General features: G+C 31.7%; 1 protein-coding gene across 3 annotated transcripts in view; it reads right to left on the bottom strand.

The window, feature by feature from the left end:
* The window catches only part of TRPM7 (transient receptor potential cation channel subfamily M member 7), a 99,225-nt gene that overhangs the window by 31,392 nt on the left and 42,795 nt on the right, over positions 1-25,038 (bottom strand). For 2 of the 3 annotated variants that reach the window (XM_081290674.1, XM_081290675.1), the window contains exons 12-23: positions 21,395-21,529; positions 17,005-17,058; positions 14,785-14,925; positions 14,237-14,371; positions 13,279-13,559; positions 12,856-13,084; positions 11,550-11,705; positions 11,329-11,472; positions 9,455-9,583; positions 7,574-7,852; positions 3,972-4,146; positions 1,745-1,871 (exon numbers count right to left, since the gene is read on the bottom strand). In XM_081290674.1, the coding sequence (XP_081146800.1) occupies positions 1,745-1,871; positions 3,972-4,146; positions 7,574-7,852; positions 9,455-9,583; positions 11,329-11,472; positions 11,550-11,705; positions 12,856-13,084; positions 13,279-13,559; positions 14,237-14,371; positions 14,785-14,925; positions 17,005-17,058; positions 21,395-21,529 (1,985 nt within the window). Of the gene's footprint in view, positions 1-1,744; positions 1,872-3,971; positions 4,147-7,573; positions 7,853-9,454; positions 9,584-11,328; positions 11,473-11,549; positions 11,706-12,270; positions 12,298-12,855; positions 13,085-13,278; positions 13,560-14,236; positions 14,372-14,784; positions 14,926-17,004; positions 17,059-21,394; positions 21,530-25,038 lie in introns of all 3 variants that reach the window. The other variant, XM_081290673.1, reaches the window with a different exon arrangement.

The raw sequence follows: 25,038 nt of genomic DNA, 5'->3' as shown, positions 1-25,038 counted from the left end.
AAGGATTGGGAATGTGGCTCAGTGGTTAAGCACTCCTGGGTTCAATCCCTGGTACCAAAAAAAAAAAAAAGATCCTTTTATGTGCTATCAAATTGGCAACCATTGTGCTACGGTTGAGGCTCAGTGGCAGAACGCTTGCCTAGCACATGTGAGGCACTGGGTTCAATCCTCAGCACCACACAAAAATAAATAAATAAAATAAAGGTATTGAGTCCATCTACAACCAAAAGAAAAAAAAATTTTAAAAGGCAACCATTAAAAAATAATAATACCCAGAGTTGGCAAGAAGTTGAAGGATACACTATATTTTGACTTAAATGGGGAGAAAAAAAAACAACAACTAAAAAAATCCACATACTGAACAGTTCTACTTTTAGAAAAACACTTTAAAGAAATACTTGGGTATTGTTCAAATCACAATGTGGTTTTTAACACCAAAAAAGTACAATCTAATTGAGCAAAATAATATATTGGCTTAAAGTATTATAATTTGTATCATGGAGAATCAAGCAGTCATTAAAAATAGATTGGATGTGCACAGTGGCACATGCCTGTAATCTCAGCAATTCCTCAGGGGCTGAGGCAGAAAGATTCCAAGTTTGAGACCAGCCTCAGCAACTTAGCAAGACCCTGTTTTGAAATAAAAAAAATAAATAGGACTGAGGATGTAGCTTAGTAGTAAAGCACTTTTGATTTCAATCCCCAGTACCCACCCACTCAACGCCCCCCCCCCCAAATTGGAGAGAAATATTCATCAATTTGGATAATGTTCATGTTTTTCTTACTTAAAAATAGCATAGAAAATATAGTAATTCTTTTCTTTCTTAGATGGGACTCTAACTGAATTGCCAAGGTTGACCTCAAACTCATGATCCTCCTGCCTCAGTGTTCCAAGTAGCTAAGATTATAGGCCATGTATCACTACAAAATAACAAGATTATTTTTTAAAAGAAAACATGGTTTATACATTCACTTAAAATAGATGTACCCCTAAATATTAAGAGTGGAATTAGCCAGGCATGGTGGTGCAAGCCTGTAACCCAGTAGCTTGCATTACAAAGCTAGCTTCAGCAATGGTGAGGAGATAAGCAACTCAGTGAGACCCTGTCTCTAAATAAAATACAAAATAGGGCTGGGAATGTGGCTTAGTGGTGGAGTCCCCGAGTTCAATCCCAGTACCTGTCCCCCAACCCCCCCAAATAAGTAGAATTATTGATGAATTTTATATTTGCCTTTCTGCTTTCTACATTGAATATGTATCCCTTGGTAACATAGGAAAAATTCCAAATGAGGATCAAATTTGTAAAAGAACTGTACATTGAAAGGTAATAAAATCTACTTAGGTGCAGTGGTACATGCCTATAATCCCAGCGACTTGGGAGGCTGAGGCAGGAGGATTGCAAGTTCAAAGCCAGCCTCAGTAACTTAGGCCCTAAGCAACTCAGCGAGACCCTGTCTCTAAATAAAATACAAAATAGGTTTGGGGGTGTGGCTCAGAGGTTAAGCACCCCTCGGTTCAATCCCTGGTACCCCCCCACAAAAAAGGCAAAAAAATAATAAAATCTAAAATTTAGAACTTATTTGATTTGAAAAAGCATGACTTCTTATATGTAATTTTTCCATGATTTGAGTATTTTAAGCTGATAAAATTTTTAGATTTTAAATTCTATTTATTTCCTTCAAAATGAGTAGAATGGCATATCATCAAATGATATAATAATATGCAACTGAATAAAATTCTTACTTGAAAAATGCAATAAGAAGGTTCACCATAATGATATACTGTACAAAGAGGTAGACTGCTTGAAGAAATGGAGTCAACCATGTTCCAGGGCCACAGATTTCAGTGATAGTGGAATCATTTGCACACACTTTATGAAGAAAAAAAAAAGAATTTTAAATATAGTTATCTGCCAGTAATTGCTATTAATCAGTGTTTAATCTTTTTACTTCACTTAAAATAAGTTTTGATTACATATAAACCTGTCTCACAGATTCTAGCAAAGGACTCTGGAGAGGCAACCACAGAAACTCCAACTTAAAAGCATTCCAATATAGAGGATTTTGTGAGGGGTGTGGACACACTCTGTTCTACCACTCTTCCAGACAAGGAAGTATGTTTAGATATTATGTCTACTTTCAAGGCAGGGTTTGGCCTTAGAATCATTAAGGAGGATAAAAGTTTTGGACTGAGTCATGGTATAACATTATTATAAGGAAAATATTGGGATCTTAAAAGTATGGTAGACTCATAACAAAGCATGTAAATTTATGAAAACAAGAATTATTGACTTCAATATACAATCCCAAAAAGAGGAATGAAAAGTTGCTAAAATGTTTTTTAAATACATAGTAACTAGATTTTAATTCATGGCTTGTCATTACCTCACCTACAAATGTTTCAGAAATCAGAACATAGCTAAATACAAACATGGGAGGTAATAGTGTTAATACCCATCAGAGAGTCACAAGGAATACCATAAATTAATTTAGGAGGGTAAAGAGTAGAATTAAATAATCATGAATTAGTGACAATTCCTATGCAAATACTTATAGTACACTTAGCAATTCATATTTGCTATTTAAATTAGTATTACTTACGTAAATTATTAATTAACTAAAATTAGTAATTGTCTTTTCAGTGTCTTAATCATTGAGATTCTCATAATGGCTGTATTATTCCTTTAAATGATTTTAGAGGAAAATTGTGATAAAGTCCTTTTACTTTTAAACAGTTTTATAAATCAACTTCCATTCCATTCAGGTTAGTATGGGGAAGCAAATACACAAGAAAGAGATGCAGGAAACCAAAAACCATACCCAATGCTTTATTAACAACTGCCCAACTAGAGATAACATCATTAGAAAAATAGCAGACAACAAATGCCTTAAACTGAACCAAACAGGTAGCCATTAAACTCAAAATTTTACCAGAGTAGTAAAAGTTACTATTATAACTATCTGAGAATGACTATTGACCACAATCTTTGATTTAACCATCCACAAACCTAATTACAATCTTTCTGGGCAGCCCCTGACCTAATCACCCATAAATAGGTGGAAAAGAAGCAATACAGGTGTGAGGCAAAGGAAGAGTGACAGAAGAAGGAAGAGAAAGAGTAAGAGAAGGAATAAGAGAAAACTAATAAGGATTACAACTCAAATGTGGAGGTCAGCAGAAGAGTACCCCTGAAAACCAATGGTAACATCTATGTTCACAAATTATCTAGGTCATTATTTATAATCATAGGAGTCAAATATGAATGGTAACAAAACTGTGCAATAGACAATCTTTTAATTAAGAATGGGTTGAATAGGTAGAGGTTAATTCATATATTTGCCTTACCTAGAGACAATACTCACAAATTTGATAGAATCCTGAAAACTGTCATCCCCTATATAACAACATGCTCTAAGCTCTTCAAGGTTTCCAAATGATATTATTTTTGTCATTTACCATTGAGCCGGCTCTTCAATATTCAATCCATCCTGATTGGTCTAAACCAATCATTGTACTCCCACCCCACTTGCTAGTAACCCTTTTAGAGATGGAAAGGCTGAAGTCAAGTTGAGCTAACAAGATGAAAACAAAGGTTCAAAGGGAATTTCTATAAAAGGAATTGTTTCCCTCTAAAAACAGTCAAGGATTAACAGTGTCTTTCTGTTGCTGTGACAGTCTTACACTGCTAAGGGAAATCTGTATGATAACCAATCCTAAAAATCATTCCACCTCTGAACTTTCTGTCCTGTGAGCTCATAATTAACTAGTCTCACTTTGTACAACAATTTAGGCCAGATTTCCACTGCTTGTAGCTAAAAAAAGATTAAAACCTTTTTCAATTACTTTTCCCCCCAGGATTAAGTAATGTATTGTGTGGGGCTTAGGTTATAAATCTGACTTTGAAAACTAGGCAATATAACTGATATAATATTGATTTAAAACAAATTAACCAAAACAAATAAATTCTTACCATCAATTTCATATGCGTAAACTTCACCAAAAATCATCCAGTATGGATGAAAAACTATATCTTTAGCAAGAGTCCAAGATGGTGCTTCATGAGGATAAAGTATTGCCTTTCTAGGAACACCAAAACTAAGTAATACAAGAGCCATAATCACTACAATGTAGAACATATTGGCTACCTGTTTAAAAAAAAAAAGCTGTTAAAATACAAGGGAATTTAAATACAATAAAAAAATTTCATTTAAAAATGTATTTCTAAACTCTAATTGAGAAATATAATTTCTGGAATTTCTTTTTATTCCTAATAACTACATTAAAGCAAATCTTATCACTACATAAACCTTAACATCAAGGAGACTTTAAAAAAAAAAAAGAGGGCTAGGAATTTGGCTCACTGTTGGACCATCTGCCTGATAACGTATGAGGGCTTGGATTCAATCCTCAGTACCTCAAAGAAAACAAAAACAAAAGAAAATGTGAAGCTAAGAAAGTCGTGACCATCTTTATCTCTAAAATGAACTGTATCACTGGTTCAAACTAGAGGCTGCCCATCTCTAGGGTCCACAAAGATTTTTTAAAAAGTATAAACATGGGTAGATTTAGGGAGTCAATTTCCCTAAGAATCCTTTCCTAAAGCTTTTCCACTCTTACAATGGAGGTACAGAGTCTCTTTTCCATTCTGCCTTTGGTAAGAATCTTAGGCTCATTTTCTTTTTTTAATATTTATTCTTTAGTTATCGGCGGACACAACATCTTTCTTTTGTATGTGGTGCTGAGGATCGAACCCGGGCGGCACGAATGCCAGGCGAGCACGCTACCACTTAAGCCACATCCCCAGCCCTTAGGCTCATTTTCAATAGTATGGCATTATTTCCCACCTATTCTGAACCCTACCCTCTTTTGTCTAGGAGTCAAAAACCCCCAAAACGGAATAATTAGTATGGATGCTGAAAAAATAAGTGATACCAATGTCTGGACAACAAATACTTTCACAAGTAGGATAGTGTGTAACACTTAATTTCAACAAAATTGAAAAAGAGCCTGAGTTATCATCTATTAAATCATTGCAAAATAATTGTGGTTAAGTCACAACATGAATTTTTATGTTTTAATAGTAATTCAAATGATGTAAAATGATAATCTAATTACTACCGCTAATTGCTACTATTTACTTAGGAATACAGTTACTTTCTAAAAAGTTCAGATTACCCAATTTTCAATGTCCTATAAAATCCACGCTAAACATTGTCTATTCAACTGACTGCCAACTAGCTACTCTTTATTATAAAAGAAACTATAGCCAGACTACCTTTTTATTTACATTTTATGCTTTCAAACAACTCATATCCCATTACTTTAAGAAAATTCTCGACAGAATGATCTTTTTCCATGAATCCCCACGTTTTGAATTCATGAATTTAATCAATAAACTATGTTGTTAGGTAAACATCTCATAATTTCCTGAAATATTTTATATACTACAGGCTCCTCAAGTTAATTACAAAATTATAAAAAATAATTACAGGATTGGTAAAATAGAGAAATGTGGTTTCATAAAGCCTGGGGGCAATCTTGATGCTTGCTACATTGTCTTATACAGTGCGAAATAATAAACAATAAAAAGATACTTGGTTAATAACTGGAAATTTATAAAATTTATAATCTGCTGCTAAGAACATAAAAATAAGAGAAAAAAATCTTAACAAAACTATCAAAATAGTGATTGGTCATATGTGTGTGTATATATGTATTTCAATCAGCACTGGGGACTGAACATTGGGTGCTCCACCACTGAGTCCACATCCCCAGCCCTTTTCATTCTTGAGACAGAATCTCACCAAGTTGTCTAGCCTGGCCTCAAACATGAGATTCTGCTGCCTCAACATCTTAAGTAGATGGGATTACACATGTACTGCTGCAACCAGTTAATGTTCAGTAATTTTTTATGTAATTTCTTCCTACTTGTAATTACTTTATTCATCCAACCAACAATACTTACTAAGGAGAGCAACAATACTTATTAAGAGAGTATGTGAAGGTACTATAATAAGTACTAGAGAAATAAAAATGATCAAAGCCAGACATGATTCCTACCATAAGGAGTTTAGTCTTCTAAAGATAAATAATTTAGTAAGAATGTAGTTTAAAATACAGACACAGACAAAAATATTATGAAAGGAAAGAACATGTGTCCCAGAAGGATTTAAAGCAAATAAACTTGATCGAGCTAGGAGGAACCAAAAATCCCTTCCCTGAAAAATATGGTGTTGGACCAGAGATATGAAGGATAAACTCAGGTTTGTAAAAAATAACAAAATAAAGACAAAACTAAGAGTATGAATGTAGAGGACAGTGTAGTTCCAGGTAGAAAGAAGAACATGAATTATGCTATTCTACAGGGGCTGTGTTAAAAGAAAGAAGAGAAAAAAAATTTTTTTTTGAGACAGGGTCTTGGTATATTGCCCAAGCTGGTCTTGAACTCCTGGACTCTAGAGAGACTCCCAAGCCAGATGCCCAAGTAGCTGTGACTCTAGGCCTACAACATCCTGCCTGGCTTAAAAAGAACATTTTAAAAAGCTGATGTGACTAAAGTACAGATACGAGATCAAGAATATCCAAGGTTTAGGGGCTGGGAATGTGGCTCAAGTGGTAGCGCGCTTGCCTTGCATGCATGAGGTACTGTGTTCTATTATCAGCACCACATAAAAATAAAATATTCTTTTAAAAAAATCTAAAGTTTAATAGTAAAGCAAGGAAGATTTTACCTTTGGAGGAAACAAGATAAAGGGTATAAAGGATTCTATTTCTTATAATTTCATGTGAATCTATCATTATTAACAAAATTACATTAATAACAAAATTTAAAAAGGGGAGGGTGGGGAAAAGGAAGAGAGGGAGGGGCGGAAAGGGAGATATAGAAAGAGGATTTTTAATTAAGTACACTGATCTCTTGGAGCAATGTAAACCCATTAAAATTCTTCAAGATGAGGAAGTGACATATACAAATTTGCATTTTTAAATAATCATTCTAGTTATGATGTGGATCAAAGACAAGCCAAACTGGTTGTGAGGAAACAGATCACTAGACTACTGAAGGTGCCTGATGATGTGGTTTGATATAAATAGTAGCAGTAAAGATAAAAAGAAATATACAAATTAAAGTTATGAGTTCATATTCTTTATTGTCATGCCAAATATTCCTAGGAAGAAATATTTAAGTTACAAAGCATTTCAAGGAAACACAAAGTATGTTTTTTCTAACCTTATTTTATTATTTATTTTTTAATGTTTTCTTTTTCTTAGTTGTAGATGTACACAATACCTTTATTTTATTTATTTATTTTGACATGGTGCTGAGAATCAAACCCAGGGCCTCGAATGTGCTAGGTAAGCGCTCTACCACTGAGCCACAACCCCAGCCCCTAACCTTATTTTACTGAATATTTTTTCAAAGGTTAATAAAATATCCTTAAGGAATGATAGATCTGGAGGAAGTATGAGGCAATTCATTCACTGGTTCAAATGAAACTATTTTATAACACACATTTTTATAACTTTTAAGAAATAATAAAACCCAGGAATATTAGCAGATGTATATCAACTTACCATTTTTCCAATCATCATTACATAAGGTCCTGCCTGTTGATTTACAGCGAGAAAATCTAGCAAACGCACATACCAAAATATTATATTAAGACAGTATATTAATCTTCCAGCCACAAAAACATGATTATCATATGCATTCTCAAAGTTCCATTTGGCTCCAAATCTTAGTCCAAATCCAATGAAGAAAGAAATTATGGCAATTGTATCACTGATATTGAAATAATCACTAAACCACACTTTAATCTTCTGGCTTATTTTCCCAGCTTCAGACATAAAGATCTAAAGGTTCAACAAGAACAAAAAAGTTTAATGAATTTCTTCATATTCAAACATATACAGCACTGAATTATAACACCACAAAGGAATTTTAGTCATATTTTAATGTTTCAAAGTGCTTTTAATCTGTTATCTTGGCATTTAATAATGTACTTAATTACCAAAATAGTAAGCTGGTAAGAGATAATATGTCTTATAAATAAATGACCTGCTCAACCAAGGTCATCTAATTAAGAGGCTAAAAACCTTAAATTATAACAAAGTTCTCTAGACCTGGATGGAATGTGCAATGTTTTGGAAAAGTTGTTTTATATCATATTAAAGTCCTACTTGGGATATACCGGTAGTATCTTCCAAAGATGCCTTATTCATAGAAATTAAATAATTCAATGGTTTAAGTAGCTGTATTTATCTAAATTATCTAAAACATACTGCTTCTCTTGAATATAATGAACATTAGAATTAAAAAAAAAAACTTTTGAGAGGAATGGTATTACATTCACAACTTCAAAATGAAGTGAATTCTAAATACTGAAAAGTCTCTTGTTCATCTCTCTTAGTCAATTAATTACTGTAGTCACTGGAGGCAACCAGAATTATTGTCATCTCATGAATCCTTGTAGACCTCTTTAACAAATACATATATTTTTTTTATCATTCAACAACTTAATTTCTTCAAACACACTGGTAAGATTTTTATAAACATATGAGCCACAGCATTTAAAAATGCATGTTATTTAATAAGATAAATTTCTATATTTAAATGGGAAGTACTATACCTTCTTATTACTTTTGCAATTTCATGTGTTCTCTAAATGTATAACAGAGTCATGAAATAATTCAAAAGTACTGATGCAAGTGTTATAAAACATTTATGTAGCTTTGAGTTTAAACAGAAAGTGTACAAATTTATTTAAGGAAAAAACATTTTTTCAAAATCAGGATGTTAGAAAATTATAATTTAACCTAGACAGGTTTAATTTAACTGACAGCTGGATATAAATCTAAATAATGATTTGGTGGGAAATACATATACTTTAGAGGGTAGTATAAGAAAACAGCAAAATTGGGGCTGGGGATGTGGCTCAAGCGGTACCGCACTCATCTGGCATGCGTGCGGCCCGGGTTCGATCCTCAGCACCACATACAAACAACGATGTTGTGTCCGCCGATAACTAAAAAATAAATATTGAAAAATTCTCTCTCTCTCTCTCTCCATCACTCTCTCTTAAAAAAAAAAAAAAGAAAACAGCAAAATGAAAATCTATTTATAATTTACCTACTTAATTGGATATATAAATATATGTGATACCTTTTGAGAGTAATAGCATAAATATAAATATTGAGGAAAAAAACCAAAAAAATCTATGCTAAGTTTCAGAGACATATCATTGTATTTGTAATGTGACAAAGTGAACAGCATATTCACTGATTTCTATTTTTTTTGCCATTATTTTCAGAACAGTAAAAATAAACATGTTCTATACTTCTATAATGTTATCTCCCACTGAATTAACACACACATACACACATGCACATCTCAAACAAAACAAAAAATCTTCCATGCACTTAGTAAGCTACCAGTAGGAAAAACTAAAGACATACCTCACGGACTTTCTCAATGGCATAGGTAAAAATATAAGCAATAACAATCCATTCTTGAACTGAAGGTAACCGTTCCATTTGTACAAGAACTACAAATGTATAAAGCATCAGAAATCCTAAGTATGCCAACTAATAAAAAAGAAACAAAAGTTATACGAATAAAATTGATTACAAAATAAAACATTATGGACAGTTTCATGTATATAAAAATAATTATTTGAGTTAAGGCAGCCTAGGGAAATAAAATGCAATACAAAAAAAAAAAAGGAGAAATTTATTTGGTCACCTAGATTCTCTGTTTTTAAGTAGCCATTCACATGAATACAAATGTTAAAAAACTTACATTCTGGGGAAAGAATTCAGGGATTAGATAAATGAGATTTGTATTACCAGTGTCTAGGAGGGAAGAACAAAACATTTTCACATTGAGAAGGAAATATAGTAAATTAGTCTCGAGTTAGAAGGTATGGGTGTCAATAAAAAAAGCAATGGTTGAAAGAACAAGTTTTCAAATATTCATCTTAGCACAAAGGCATTTGTAGACTTTGGCAAGTGTCTGATAATTGATGAAAAGAACAAAATAAAAAAAAGTTTTCCTAGGAAGGAGAGTGTAAACTTATTTATTCAGACTCAGACGCTGGTTAAAAGCAGGGGCTGGGGCTGGGGTAGCAGCTCAGTGGTAGAGTGCTTGACTAGCATGTGTGAGGCAACGGTTCAATTCTCAGCACCATATATAAATAAATAAAATAAAGGTCCATAATTAAAAAAAAAAAATTTAAAAAAAAGAACTTTTTTTTTTTTAAAAGTAGGGGCTAATTTCATGTGTTTCTTTAGGTGTGTCCATCCCTAGAAAGAGATATCAGCAAGAAGACCAACTAGAAGTTTCCAGAGCTCATTTGCTCTTCCCCTAATTAGATAACCAAAACAATGAATAAGCTACTGTGCTTCAACAGTTGAGCCATACTGCTAAGGACATATGCTCTATAAACTATTAGTAAAATCCATTTTTCCATGAAACAAGAGAAAAGCCAAGTGTACAGGTAACTAAGCACATAATTAAAGAAATAAGTCACTGATAAATAAAACTATATCAATGATCTGGATTACTCTTTATCATCATTGATTAACATAGCAAGCAGGGTCATTTTTAAACTTTTGTGTATTATCTATAAATCCTAGAGCACAAGGAATTGTATCAGTTTTTTGATTAATATTTTACTATCAGTTTCACTAGATGATCTGTATTTATTACCCACTTATACAACCAATGGTCACAACACAAACGTGTTTAGTATATTTTTATTTCCAATTAGAATTAAAATTTGTTAGTGTTTATCATTCCAGATGCTGGCAATTGGGATAATCTAAATTAAATGTATTCTTCTTTAAATCGGAAACACTTTCCAATGATATAAGTTAAATCAAGGTTACTATGGGATTCCAGACCAAAGGTTCCCTAAAACATATCTTCTTAAAACATCATGTCTGGGGTGGGATTGTGGCTTAGCAATACACCTAACATGTACGAGGCGCTGGGTATTGTGTCCAACTACAACTAAAAATAAATTTAAAAAATTAAAAATTAAAAAAACAAACAAAACAGAGCTGGGATTGTGGCTCAGAGGTAGAGCACTTGCCTACCACTCAGGAGGCACTGGGTTTCATCCTCAGCACCACATAAAAATAAAATAAAGATATTGTGTCCACCTATAAGTAAAAAATAAATATAAAACAAATAAACAAAAAAACCCCCAAAATACAACATCATGTTCTCCCCTGGGAAGGGAGGGAGGGAGGGAGGGAGGGAGGAAGGAAGGAAGGAAGGAAGGAAGGAAGGATAGATAGATTCATGCAAATACTACTTAAAAACATACCGTATTAAACCAGAACTTTACAATTGGTGCATGATAAAAGGCATAAAATTTTCGTGTGATTGGAAGCTTTTTTGATTTTATATGCATCTCCATTTCACTCTTTCCTTCATTACTGTCCAAAATTCTTACTTCTTTAAATACTTCCTAAAATTAAAAAAAAAAATTATTGTACATTTATTCACAACAAACTTATATTACTTCAATTTTTTTTTCTTCCTTACCATAGGGATCTCTTCTGTTATGTTTTGAAAGTTGTTTTCACTATCTTCCATTGTCATCTGATGAGCATCTTGAGATTGTGGAATATGGGACATTTCAGCCTTGGTTTTATATTCTAGCATTAATATGGCAGGTGGAACTAAAATGCTTAATATCACCTAAAATTTTTAAAGACATATAAGTTTGCATTTTAAAATCAAACTTTTAAGAATATTTAAAAAATAGCAAAGAGACATTAAATATCTTATAATTGTTAGCCATTTTGCTCCTGGAAATACAGGAAAAATAAAAATTCATTTTTTAAATGCTGTATTTAAAGAGGCCCAGGTTGAACTGTTTTAGGGAATAAAAAACATTTGGATATTATGATAATGAGCATGTTGAAGAGATTTAATTATCATTATAGACCTGTCTTTTAAATACAATCAAATTACAATTTATTTGGAAAATATATTTTTGTTTAAACAAAATTCAAGCATTATGAGGTGCTATGTGCTTAATTTTATCTTAAATCTCTTTGCAAGTGTTCCATGTCATAACGTGATTACTCAGCTTGTGCCTCTATAAACAAAAAGGCTTATTTCTAAACTTTTTCATATTACTTGCAAAATCCTAAAGCATGTAGAAATTATAATTGTACAAGGTTTTCTGTTAGTTAATCCTTCAACATTATTTTTAGTAGATGATTAATATTTGTTACCAACTATGGATAAAACTACTTGCCTGATTTCTGCCTTCTACTTTCTGTACCTTATTTAAAAAGATATAAAAGAATAAAAATGGAAGTTTAAAGCAATATCTCACTATGACAAAACTGAAAGGACCAGCCATTTCCCCCAAATTATTAACCTTAAAAACTGGATATATGAATATACTTATTCATAAACATCAACTAGGTAAATGGATATACTTGTCCAATACACTTAAAATAATTTAAAAGTAACAAAAAAAAATTAATAGCTAGGTCCAGAATTTTAGAATTTGGAAATCAGCTTTTCACAAAGCAGCAGATCTTTTAATGGCTGGCTGTTTAGGAGTGTAAATGCCAACATTCCTCATTTGTTGCCCTTGCTGCTATCTCAGAGGGGCAATAATCATATCCACCTGAAAAAAAATTCAAGACTAAAGAACAGGAGTAAAAAAAAAAAATAGTTATGCCACTTTGAATAAAATGCCAACCACCCTTTCCCCTTCTTGCAGTCCCTCCCTCTATTATCACCCTCACAAATCAAAGCATTTTATCACATATTTAGTCTAATTCCTCTGTTCTAACTATAAACTTTAAATCCAATTATTTTTAAGGTATACCTTGTACCAAGAATTTTTTCTCATGTTCAGCCTTCCCATCCACATATCAGATAACAACATTTGTGTACAGGTGTGAGCTACAAAAGGTCTAAGTCTTGAAGAAACTGCTAATTTAAGGCAGGTTGAATTACTCCAGTTTTTCAGTTCATAAGTGAGTAATTTCATAGCCATGGTTTCATCTTGTCTGAAGGATTGCTCTAGTAATTCAACTGCCAGTTGGCCAAAATCACTACAAAAAGATAAAAGCCAAAATAAGCAGAAAAGTTTCTTTCTAAGTCTTTAAAAATATCTACATTTAAAAAATAATTTTCTTAATTGTGTCAATAAAATTACATACATTCTTCTCCATTAAGTGCTTAACACTGTAACATCCAAACACTATTTTGTTTTTAAAATGTTTTCAAAGGATAAAATGCCACTTACTTGGAATACTGTTTCAGTTCTTCTGAAGTATCATCTACCAGGTCACTCTGCTTTGCTTCATAGGCCATTGAACGATAGATCTTACAGGCAACTAATGCTTTAGCCATTGATTCTTCACCATGCTGCCATAAAAACCGTGCCATAACCTGCCTCTTCATAAGGCAAGCCCAAATTAACAATTCATTAAGCGGATAAGGAAAGCGCTTGGTTTCTGGATCATCAATATCTACAATTTCATCTTTGGTTCTTTTTTTCTTTCCTTCTTCCATAGCTGTATCAATCTTCAATAGAAAATAAATGTTACAATGCTCATTATAATACATGACATTCATATTAGTGAAAAATTTTATAAAATATTTTTTATTCTACTCTTCAACTTCATAACTGCCCCAAACAAAACAGTAAACATTTTATAAACTTTATTATTGCTTATAATTCATTTTATAAGAATTTCATTTCAACAAAAATGTCTGTAATAAGTTATCTACAACTGAAGAAACGGCATAATATCTCAACTAGTAAAACTTTGAAAAATACATTTGTTGTACATATTAATCAAATAAAAATGGAATAAAGAACTGAAGCTATAGCTCAGTGGTATGGCACTTGCCTAGAGTATTTGAAGACCTAGGTAGGTATAATACCCAGCTTCGCAAAGGGCAGGGGGGAAATAATGGAATAAAATGATTAAAAATTTTTTAAATTTGGTTATTACAGATAAATGTGAAAAGGCAACAAAAACATTAATTGACAACGAATATATTTATGTATGGGAAAATAGACTCAAAGTTATAAAATATCCAAAACCAAAAGATAATTCCCACTAAAACAAATAGTTTTTATGTAATACTACTAAGTAATTAAGAAAGAACAAAATCAAAATCCAGAAAGGATAATATTTACATTAAGTACCTATGGTGAACTAAATAAACATATTTTCTTTAACCAATAAACAAACCTTTGGTCTATAGGGCTGTGCTGTTTTAATGAAATGATTATGTCTCGTTTTTTCCTTTTTATCTGCTCTATTGCCAAAAGATTCGTGACTCTTTCTCAATTGAGGAGTACTGCTGGAGGTATTTCGGCCAGATCTCTGAAAATGAAAGCTCATTAACTTTTGCAGATTTAAATATTATGTTGTAAAAAATTCAACACTATTTTTATATATGCAAATATATATGTATGAACACAAACAAAATAATTGATTTAGGATTATAATTATAAATATTGCTTTCATGTTTTTTTGATATGGGGTCTTGCTATGTTTCCTCGTCTGTTCTCAAATTCAACGACTCCAATAATCTACCCACATCAGCCTCCCAAGAAGCTGGGACTACTGGTATGTACCACCACGCACAGCTTATAAAGTTTTTACTTATCCTTACTTGAAATCTTATATTTTTAAAGACAATGTTACTTTCACCATTTGAATGTAATTAATTCTTAACTTTAAAAATTTGTTAATTTTTAAATACATATATAAAATTCCTGACAAATATCACATACCCGACTATTTCCACCAAGACTATTATATATTAACCGAAAACGTTTCCGAGTATAGGTGCATCTGTAGGTTCCTCCCATGAGATATTCAATAACAAGTCCTATATCAATTAAAGTGATCTTATATCCTGGAGGAAGATTTCCCTAAAAATAAAACATTAAATAGAATATTATTTCTTAATATTGCCATGTCATGCCTATGACTAGGCCCTCTCCCCAAAATGAGAAATATTTACTCGTTTCAAGAAACTAGAGTAGCCATCGGCTATCTTTATAGGAGAAGAGAATGACTTGTTTCTCTATTTCCTTTTATGAGAAGAGGGAATTCCAAAGTTTTAAGGTCTCAAAGGTGTGGATTAGGATAGGAATATGGCCTAAAGCAGGAAGATAACAATTTGATGCCTCTGCTGTCCTAAAACACACAGAGGCAATGGAACTACTAGAGCCAAGTGTTTTGTTTTCATGATTATACATAGCAATTTTCCTACAAAATAATGTTATAGGTTAATTATGTTTCCAGACTGGTCCAGAAATATTTATTTATTATAAAAATCATATTGGCTCTAGTAAAAATTACATACAGTTTTTATATCCTTATTCAGGACTCAACTACATTTATAACACTATTTAGAGCTAAGATTTCACTTTCACACTTTAATGGGAAATATTTTAAACTAAGGAAAATAAGGTGAGTTGTCTTAAAAAAAAGTCATGTTAAACAATTTCTCAAGCTCACAAAACTCAACATAATTAATATGAACCAGAAAATAATTACTGAATTTTATTGTTTACCACTTATGGAAATAAAACAATTTAGCTTATTATCATAGCAGTCCATGTAACAATGTTAATATTTGTTTCCATAACTAAGTGCTGGGGATTTGGTGCTGGGGATTGAACAAGAGCCTTCCACATGTAAGGAACATGCTGTACCACTGAGCAACGCTCCCCACTCCTTGCCCAGTTCTGTATTTCTTCTTGCTGACCTATGTAAGGAAATCATAATGCAAATGTTTTACAAACTCCTGGTCTGAAGGTTATTCAAGCTTCAAGGGAGGGGAGTTTTAATTACTAAAAGGAAAAAAAAAAATCAAATCAATGGGAACTGTCCAAAATAAGCAAATTCTTATATTAATAGTTGCCTAGGGAGGAGGCAGAGATGAGGAGTAGAAAAGGAACAGAAAAAGGAGTGACTGCTAATAAGTACAGGGTCACTTTTTGAAGTATTATAATGCTCTCAAATTAAGACTATGGTAGTAAGTACCATATTAAAATAGTAAGTCAAAGAGATATACACATGAAGTGAATAAATTTTACCATGTTGTCAAATATACTTCAATAAAGTTAGAAAAGCTCATGCAAAAAATCAAAGTAAAGCAAAATTTCTTACATATAATAAGGTTTAAGTTCTTCTTATGGAATACAAATTTAGTATTAAATAAGTTACAAAGGGGCTGGGGTTATGGCTCAACGGTAGAGCACCTGCCTCGAATATGTGAGGCACTGGGCTCAATCCTCAACACCACGTAAATCAATAAATAAAATAAAGGTATTGTGTTGTGTACAACTAAAAAAAAAAAAAATTTAAAAGTTACAAACCACATAAAGTTTTGACTTTTTCGATAGTGCACACAGAAAGTAAAAGTTCAAAAGAATGAGGAATTTTAGAAACTTCACAATGTTTTTCTTAATGTAATATAAGTACCATTTGAAAAAAAAATAGTCAATTTAGTCACTATAGAATGAGGTTAGCCCATATAACAGTGTATTCAGTTACCACCAATAATGAATCTTATTTTATAAAGGTGAGAGAGAATTTCACTTTTTTTTCCTAGTCATGAAGATTACCACTTAGTATATCTCTTAATACCCACATTTTATAACCTTTATATTAGGAAAGATATTCTAAGAAACACATTTCTAATGAACACAGAGAAAGTGGACACAATCTATCAATGATTTTTATTTTACGGACCAAAAGCATTATAAAGTTCAACACACTGTTGCATAACCAGAGAAGTTCAGGAAACTGTTCTTAATTTCATAAACTTCCCTTTTTCTTGGTTTCTGGTACATTATCCTCTTTACTTTTATCACAAATTTAGCACTAATTTTGTCTTGTCATTTCATTGGTGTTTTAAAAATGTACTTATATACTTTTTTGAAAACACATAAAGTAGAAATGATATTTTTTAAATAACATTTTCAAAAACAATCTCTTACCTGTTTGACATCTCGAACAAGGTGAAATAGCATTGGATTGGTTGGACCTTGTTTCTTTGAGGAGAAAAAAAAAGAACAGCAAACTATTGTTTTCTTCTAAAAGAAATTTTTTGTTATTTATAGAACTTATAAGGATCTTCTTAAACAAATTATACTATTTTGGAGTTATTTCTTTAAAATTAGAACAAAGATAGGACATAACCATTTTATAGTGTTATATTTAAAATCATCAAAAAGGTGAATAATTATGGGGCTGTAGCTCAGTGGTAGAGCGAAACAAACAAACAAATAAATAAATAAATAAATACAGGGCCATCAACAACTAAAAAATATTTTTTTAAAAAAGATGAATAATCACAGAGTATGACTAAAGTGATATTTTTGTTTAATAAGTCACGACAACATTATCTTTTTTTTGTCTTTAGTAGTAGATGGACAAAGTACTTTATTTTGATGTGGTGATTGAGGATCGAACCCAGTGATTCACACGTGCCAGGTGAGCACTCTACCATAGAACTACAACCCCCAGCCCCATTAATTAATTATACCTTAAATTTACATTTCTTTAATTGATGGTAGGGCTGTAAATTCCCTTCTTGTTAAAATGTCTGTTCCTTCTAATCATCAAGTTGTATGAGTATTTTAAATAGTTTGGGTAACAAACCTTTAACATTTATATTGATAACCATTTCCCCATTATCCTCTCTTTGTGTATACTATGTATTAAAGTAGACTAGATACAAGTTTTATCTTTACAGTAATCTTAATTTGAGGACATTCGATATTTTGAAAAAATGTTCAGGAATATAGCCCCACGAAGACTGAGGTAAATGGATCAAAGTGTCTTCACTAAACATTTTACGCAGAGCTCTGACTCCTGTGAAATTTATCGCAATAAATTCTATGTGGTACAAGTAAAAAAAAAAAACAACTTAGTATTTTAAATATTGTTTAAAAGAATTATCAAATGGAGAGTTTTATTCAGCCATAAAGAAATGAAATTATGCCATTTGCAGCAAAATGAATGCAACTTGAGAACATAATGTTAAGTGAAATAAGTCAAACTCAGAAGACTGTCAAATGTTTAGAGAGGAAAAAGGAAAAGAAAGTGGGGAGAGGATCTCATGAAAATCAAAGGGAGATCAGTAGAACAGAGAAGAGGGACTATGGGGAGACAATATGAGAGGGAAAGGGGAAATACTGGGGAATGATATTGGCCAAATTATATTGTTATATTGTGTGCACACATGAATATGTAACAACAAACCACTACTATGCACAACTATGACACACCCACTTAAAAATGTGGGGGGAAAAAGTATTCCTAGTTTACTTGATTATAAAGTTTCTTAGGTTTAAATCTCCAAAAGTAGAATTATTAATTTAAAAATATACACATATATAATGTAAGGATGTATATATTAAAGTTAGAACAACAATGAAGCCAACTGAAAGAAAAAATTTATCAAATGAGATTTAATCCCATCATGTTATTAATTTTTTAATTATTAAAAAGGTTCTTAGAGTAATCAATCAATCTACTTTACCATTTTGATCATATCTCCTTGGGAATACAATTTCAAATCCAGATACACAGACCACTCTTTCTTAGGAAAAAAATTATTTTCCTACATGTTCATGGTTTTTAAATTCCATACAATATTTAAGATTACCATAATTGATACTGCATATAACTATATTCTATCTTATTTGTTCTGTTCTCCTTTTCCTTCTTTTTTCTGGAAGTTGAACCCAGGGGTACTCTACCACTGAGCTACATCCCTAAGCCCCCTTTTAAAAATTTGATTTTAAAAAAATTTGATTTTTAATAAAGTTGCTAAGGTTGACCTCAAACCCCTTCCTGCTTTAGCCTCCTGGGTTGATGGGATTACAGACATGTGTCACTGCATCCGGCTTACTGTCTACTAGGTTATCTCTATTTTTTCTTATACATAACTTTTTAAAATAAACATGTCTTCTTAGTTAAATGAAGTATTTTAGATGATTTTAGAATATTATGAAGTTTCACTATATTTGTCTAACAGTATATAATCACAAAGAAATACACTTAATACTGTGGGGCGAGGTACTAGAGAATGAACCAAGGGTGCTCTACCACTGAGCTATATATACCGTAGTCCTTTCCTATCACTGAACTACACTCCAGGTCTATTTTATTTTTGAGACAGGGTAAGCTAAGTTGCCAACGATATACTTTAAGACACCAGATATCAAAATGTATCTGGAAATACCTGAATCCCCTTATACTTCTTTTTGAGGTCTGTAGGTCAAAACTATTTTTATAATCAATTATTAAGATTATACATACATTGTTGTTTCACTCTCAGGTCTTTAAATGTTCAGTGGAATTTTTCAGCTGCTTTTTTAAAAAAAGTGTGTGTGTGTGTACATACATATATGTTGTTGATAGTTCTTTATTTATTTATACATGGTGCTGAGAATGGAACCCATTGCCTCACACATGCCAGGCAAGTGCGCTACCACTAAGCCATAGTCCCAGCCCTTTTCAGAGGTTTTTTGACCCGTGATATTATAAGACTAAATTCAGAAGCAAACATGAGAATCCACACTGCTTTTATGAGGTCATGCATTAAAGAGGTTTGTAAAATGTAAAATTGTTTTAGTACTAATTTTCTTTAAAAATAAGTTATTGGTTGGGGATGTAGCTCTATGGTAGAATTTGTGAATTTGCATGCATTCAATCCCTAGACAGACACACAATAATTTTATGTTAACATGTATTGAGTTTATTATTGTTACATTAGTATAAATTGAGAAATGTTTGAAAATCGGTTTCACATTCTAATATTTACCAATAAACATAAGTAAAATCTCTTTAGAACAGCACTTTAAAGTCCTCAATAATTCTTATGTAGAAGAACATTGACACCAAAAGTTTGATGTTTTAACTTTTTTTATCATGTTATAAACACTCAAACTTTTGAAAATCTTTTCAATAATGGAAGCTTATAGTATCTTAACTCTTTAAGTTACAAAATTTTTAAAAAATTTCATGCCTTGCTAATGAGATCAATTTTAATTTTTATTATTTTATATTTGCTTTACACTTCAAGGAGAAACCTTACTTCACAATGAATAACTCTTTTAATTTTTATATCTAAATTAGAAAACAACAGAAAAACAACAAAATTTAAGGTAACTGTACTGGACCCTATGAAAGGGAAGGGGAATGGTTGGAAATAAAAGCACAAACCCTACTCAAAAAAAATTTACAGTCCACAGGAGAAAACATAAGTTTTCTTAACTATGTTAGTAGGACTGGCTAGTACTGGCATGGCATTTGAACTAAGTTTTTAAACAATGAATAAAATTCTAATAAATCAGTAGAGGAAAACAAACCAGCACTATTTAAACAGAAAATGCTTTTTTAAAAAGTTTTTTTTTTAAATTTTTTAAAAAGTAGCAGGTAGACAATATAGTTGGAACACCCAGTATTTGAAGGTGGGAGTAGGCAAGGGTTGAAGTAGGGGGGAAAGATAAAGTGAGAAATATCTAGAGCAAAATGTCAAGATTTTTGAAAATCAAGCTAAAGGTATGAGTACTATTATACACACATCAGGTGGCCATCACAGGTTTCCAAACTGCAGAAAGATATAGTAAAACGTCACTGTAAAAACAAAGAACTTATTTGAGGAAAAATTAAATAAAGAGATAAAGAGAAATGATTACTGAAGTAGACAAGCAATGATTGAGTAGTACAAAGATATTGGGAATGAAAAGGAGAGAAATAGGTGGAAACTGATGAATGTCAAATGGTTTTGTAGAGAAGTCAACATTATGAAATTAGGATGTGGTCACAGTGCTTCTCAAAGCATAGCTCAGTTAAATTCATACTGGTACCATGCAAAATCACAAAAAGGGTAGTATTTACTCTAATGTTAGGGACATGAAATTTGAAATAAAACGAGAAAGGGCTTTATTACAACTAAAAAGTTTTCAGGAGCCTTTTATAAGAAAAATGAAAAACTAAAAGAGGAACATAAAATCAAATCCATGAATGTAAAAACCAAAAAGAGGAAAAATAATATGTAATTTATCCATTAGACAAAAGAGTCAAAAGAAACATAATCAGACTCAAAGCAGTTTATTCTCTAGGAGATAGTTATTAAATCTGCATTACTTTCATATGTGGCTATGGAGATAGGGAAAAGCTCGTAAAACAGGAAAACATTAAGAATATCATACAATAATCCACACTAAGACTGGCTGTATTTTTTTCCATATAACCAGCAAGACACTGGGAAGGCTTTATCAATAGGAATGGACATGTTCAGGTAAAATGAAATTTCCCAAAGATGATAAAACAATAATATGTAATTCACAACAAAGAATTTGATCATAGACTTACAGTGTTGTAAAGTTCTTCCAGTCTTGGAATGGTAAGGAATTTATGCATGCTTACTCCATTTTCAATAAGAAGTTTTACAAATGCAACTCTATCCATTACAAGAGCATCAAGCATAGCTTGTTCCAAGGATCCAACCTAAGAGAATATCAAAATTAATAAATACATTTCACATGTACTAATTATCATGACTTCTTAAAAATTTAAGTCCTTAGAATTTATACTTATTTGTTCTCAAACAGTTTTAAAACACAATTGGACAGATACAAAATAGTGAAAGGCTAGGAAGAATTAAGGTATTTAGAGACAGATAAAAAAAACCTCTCTTGAAGAAAAAAGACTTTTCCAAAAGAATATTCCATAAAAGCTATTTCTGTAAGAGATCAAGTTTTACATAAGGAAAAAAAAAAAACCCACAAAGTACATTAACAATTAAATTTGGAGTGGAAATATCTTAGAGCAATGGTTCTCAATGTTTAGGAAAGTTTTTGGATGAGTCATTTCTCTAAGTCGGGGCCAGTACTAACTTTTAAGGAGAGGGCCAAGGGATACCAGAAATCACGTGATATGATGAACAATATCAAACAAATAGGAACTGTATCAAATCTTAAAACATTATATGCCCTGTTAGATGCTCATGAGTAAAAAAATTAAGACTTCTATTTTATATATGAACAAACAAAATATTCTGTCTTAATTTTTGTACAATAAATAGTTCAAAAATACAATTACAAGTCAGACAAGATTGTACTTAAGCTTCTTCATAATTTTAACAGAAATTATTCACCTTTAGGGGAAAATCACATTTTTTGACAGCAATACAACCTGTGACATTTCAGCTTAATACAGATCTATCAGTCAGCATATCAGCTGTTACTTTTATATTTCTTAGCCTATTTTACAAACTTCGACAGACTTCCCTATCAAATACTAACACATTAGTGTAGGCACACGATGTATACAGATTTTATTGAGTATCATTAATAAAAATTTTAATAACATCTCCTATAACTGCTTCTTTGTATTTTTAGTATTGTGGCACTACATGATAAAAAGTCTTTGTAACAAAATCAGTTTCAAAATTCATTGTTTCTTCACCTGTCTTTTTTAAAAATACTTTTTAGTTGTTGATGGACCTTTATTTATTTATGTGGTGCTGAGAATTGAACCCACTGCCTCACAAATGCTAGGCAAGAGCTCTGCCACTGAGCCACAACCCCAGCCCTTCACCTGTTATTTTTAAATCATATTCTGATTCTGTCTTCAGAAATTTACCACACAACTACACAATTTCTCTATAGCAGCTTATATTTTTATTTATTTCCCTAGTCTACTTCAATTTCCATAACCTAGCAAAGGATAGGTCTCTAAGATCTTTTTAAGTATATACTAACGAAATGAGTGTTAATGATGAAAATTCACGATGGAAGGTACGTTTTCTGTGATTTTTTTCACCACTCCATTCTAACATGAAAATATTTTATATTATCCTTAAAAATAAGACCAATTTATTATGAGAATACTTCAATTTTCTCTACATATTAGACTATAATTTACCATGGCGTGTTTATTCCTATTTTATTTAACATTATTTCCTCTTTCTATCTATTACATATAAATTATTCTGATTTGTTATTGCTCTTTCTAGCATCATCATTTAAAATTACTCTAGTACCCACTTGGTTCTCTCTGTTCTTTCCTTATCCTATACTTACAAGGGATATTTTTCTGTTATCCAATGGTACTTAAATCACATAATAATAACATACGTAAGTAATAACATACTTGTATGATTTCATATGCATGATTACAACGTTGACACTGATTCTTTTATAGTAAGTACAAGTATCTAACTTATGTCTTTAAAATGCTGCCTTTCTTGAATATTTCTGTACTGATCACTTTTCTCTGACTTATTACAATCAGGGCATCATATTTGTTTTTAAGAAATTTATTTATTATTTCTGAAATTTCATTTTGGTATAATAAAAGAGGCCTAATAAAATTCTTGTTTTTATTCTTTTTGGTAGTATTAGGGACTAAATCCAGGGCCCCACACATGCTAAACAGGCACTCTACCCATAAGCTACATCCTTACCCTTAAACATTGTTTTAAAAAATGAAACATTCTATCTAATTGAGTTTATCACTATTATCCTAGAACAACATAAGAGCTTGGCTAAATTTTCACATGAGGGGAAAAAAGATGCAGTTTAAAAAAAAAAATCTATCTGCTTTGTAAGCAGCAGTTCCTCAATGTATACCAAATAATTACTCAATGTATACCAAATAATTAAAAAAAAAAAAACTGACATGTAAACTCTTAAGTAAGGAGCACAAAATAAAATAAATCTAACATTATGGAGGACAAACCCATGAGACATATGGATTTATATATGAACATATATATGCAAGACTATCTAATCATTTACATGTGAAGAGACTAAAAAATCCAATGAAATTATTCATCAGAATAAAAAGTTAGTTTACAACTTTTGAGTTTTACTGCAAGAGTTTAACATCAATTTCCTTCTCTACAGTCCTCCAAGGGGGAAAGTAACTAGTTTCTTTATTACTATACAGAAAATACACTCGTATGGTTTTTCTAAAAAAAAATCAAACACAAAATGGTACAAAACAAAACTTATTTTCCACTAGCCTTCATCTCTCCAGCCATATCCCACTAATAGATCTAAAATTCTAAGGGGCTGAGCTTGTAGCTCAGTGGTAAAGCACTTGTCAAATATGCTTGAAGCCCTGAGTTTGATCCCCAGTACTACCAAAAACAAAAAATAGAAATGATACCATGACAGTACATGTAGATAGGCACAGATGTTTGTGTATTCATAAAGAGAATTTGCCACAATTACAATCATATGATGCATACTTTTCTGCAATTTGCTGTTTCTATTATATAGATGAAAGAGATCTGGCTTATCCTCTCTATTATGAAGGCTGATAATAGTGTTGAACATTTCATCCCCCTCCTAGGGACTCAGACAAGTATTAAGAATTTGTCAAGTGCTCATTATTTTACAAGGTTGTGTACATAGCAGTAAACAAAACTGAAAGATACACTTGCCCTAGTAAAATTTACTTTCTAGGAATAAAAAGATATATCATAAATAAACAGATAGCTAATTTATATATATTTTTTTCAGATGGTGATAAATGCTAGAGGGTTTAAAAAAAAGGCAAGGAAGAACACAGGAAATGCTGACATAAGGGAATACTACCAAAACAGAGTACACAGAGAAAGTTTAACTGGAGACATTTGGTTACAGTCCAAAAAGAGATGAGGAAGTAAACTCAGGTGCATATCTAGGGGAGAATGTTCCAGACAGAAGAACAGGAACAAAAGCCTAGAGATATGAGTATGCTTAGTGTGTTCAAAAACAATACCAAGAAGGCCAACAAAGCTATAAAAGAGAGCAAAAGGAACAGTGGTAGTATGTAAGAGAGGTAGTAATAGAACAGATGATACAAAGTTTTATAGGTCATCATAAAGGCTCTGGATTGTGCTCTGAATAAATGAGATGTGATCCATCTTCTGTCTGTAAAATGACAGGAAGAATAAAAGCAGGAAAATCAAAAGGAATACTACTGAAATAACAAAAGGATGATAAGAGATTCAATCAGGATGATAA

Source organism: Spermophilus citellus (assembly GCF_964194105.1).
Source record: "Spermophilus citellus genome assembly, chromosome: 4".
In the NCBI taxonomy this organism is placed as follows: Eukaryota; Metazoa; Chordata; class Mammalia; order Rodentia; family Sciuridae; genus Spermophilus; species Spermophilus citellus.
Note: the sequence above shows the minus strand (reverse complement) of the source record. Positions and strands in the feature narration are given on the sequence as shown.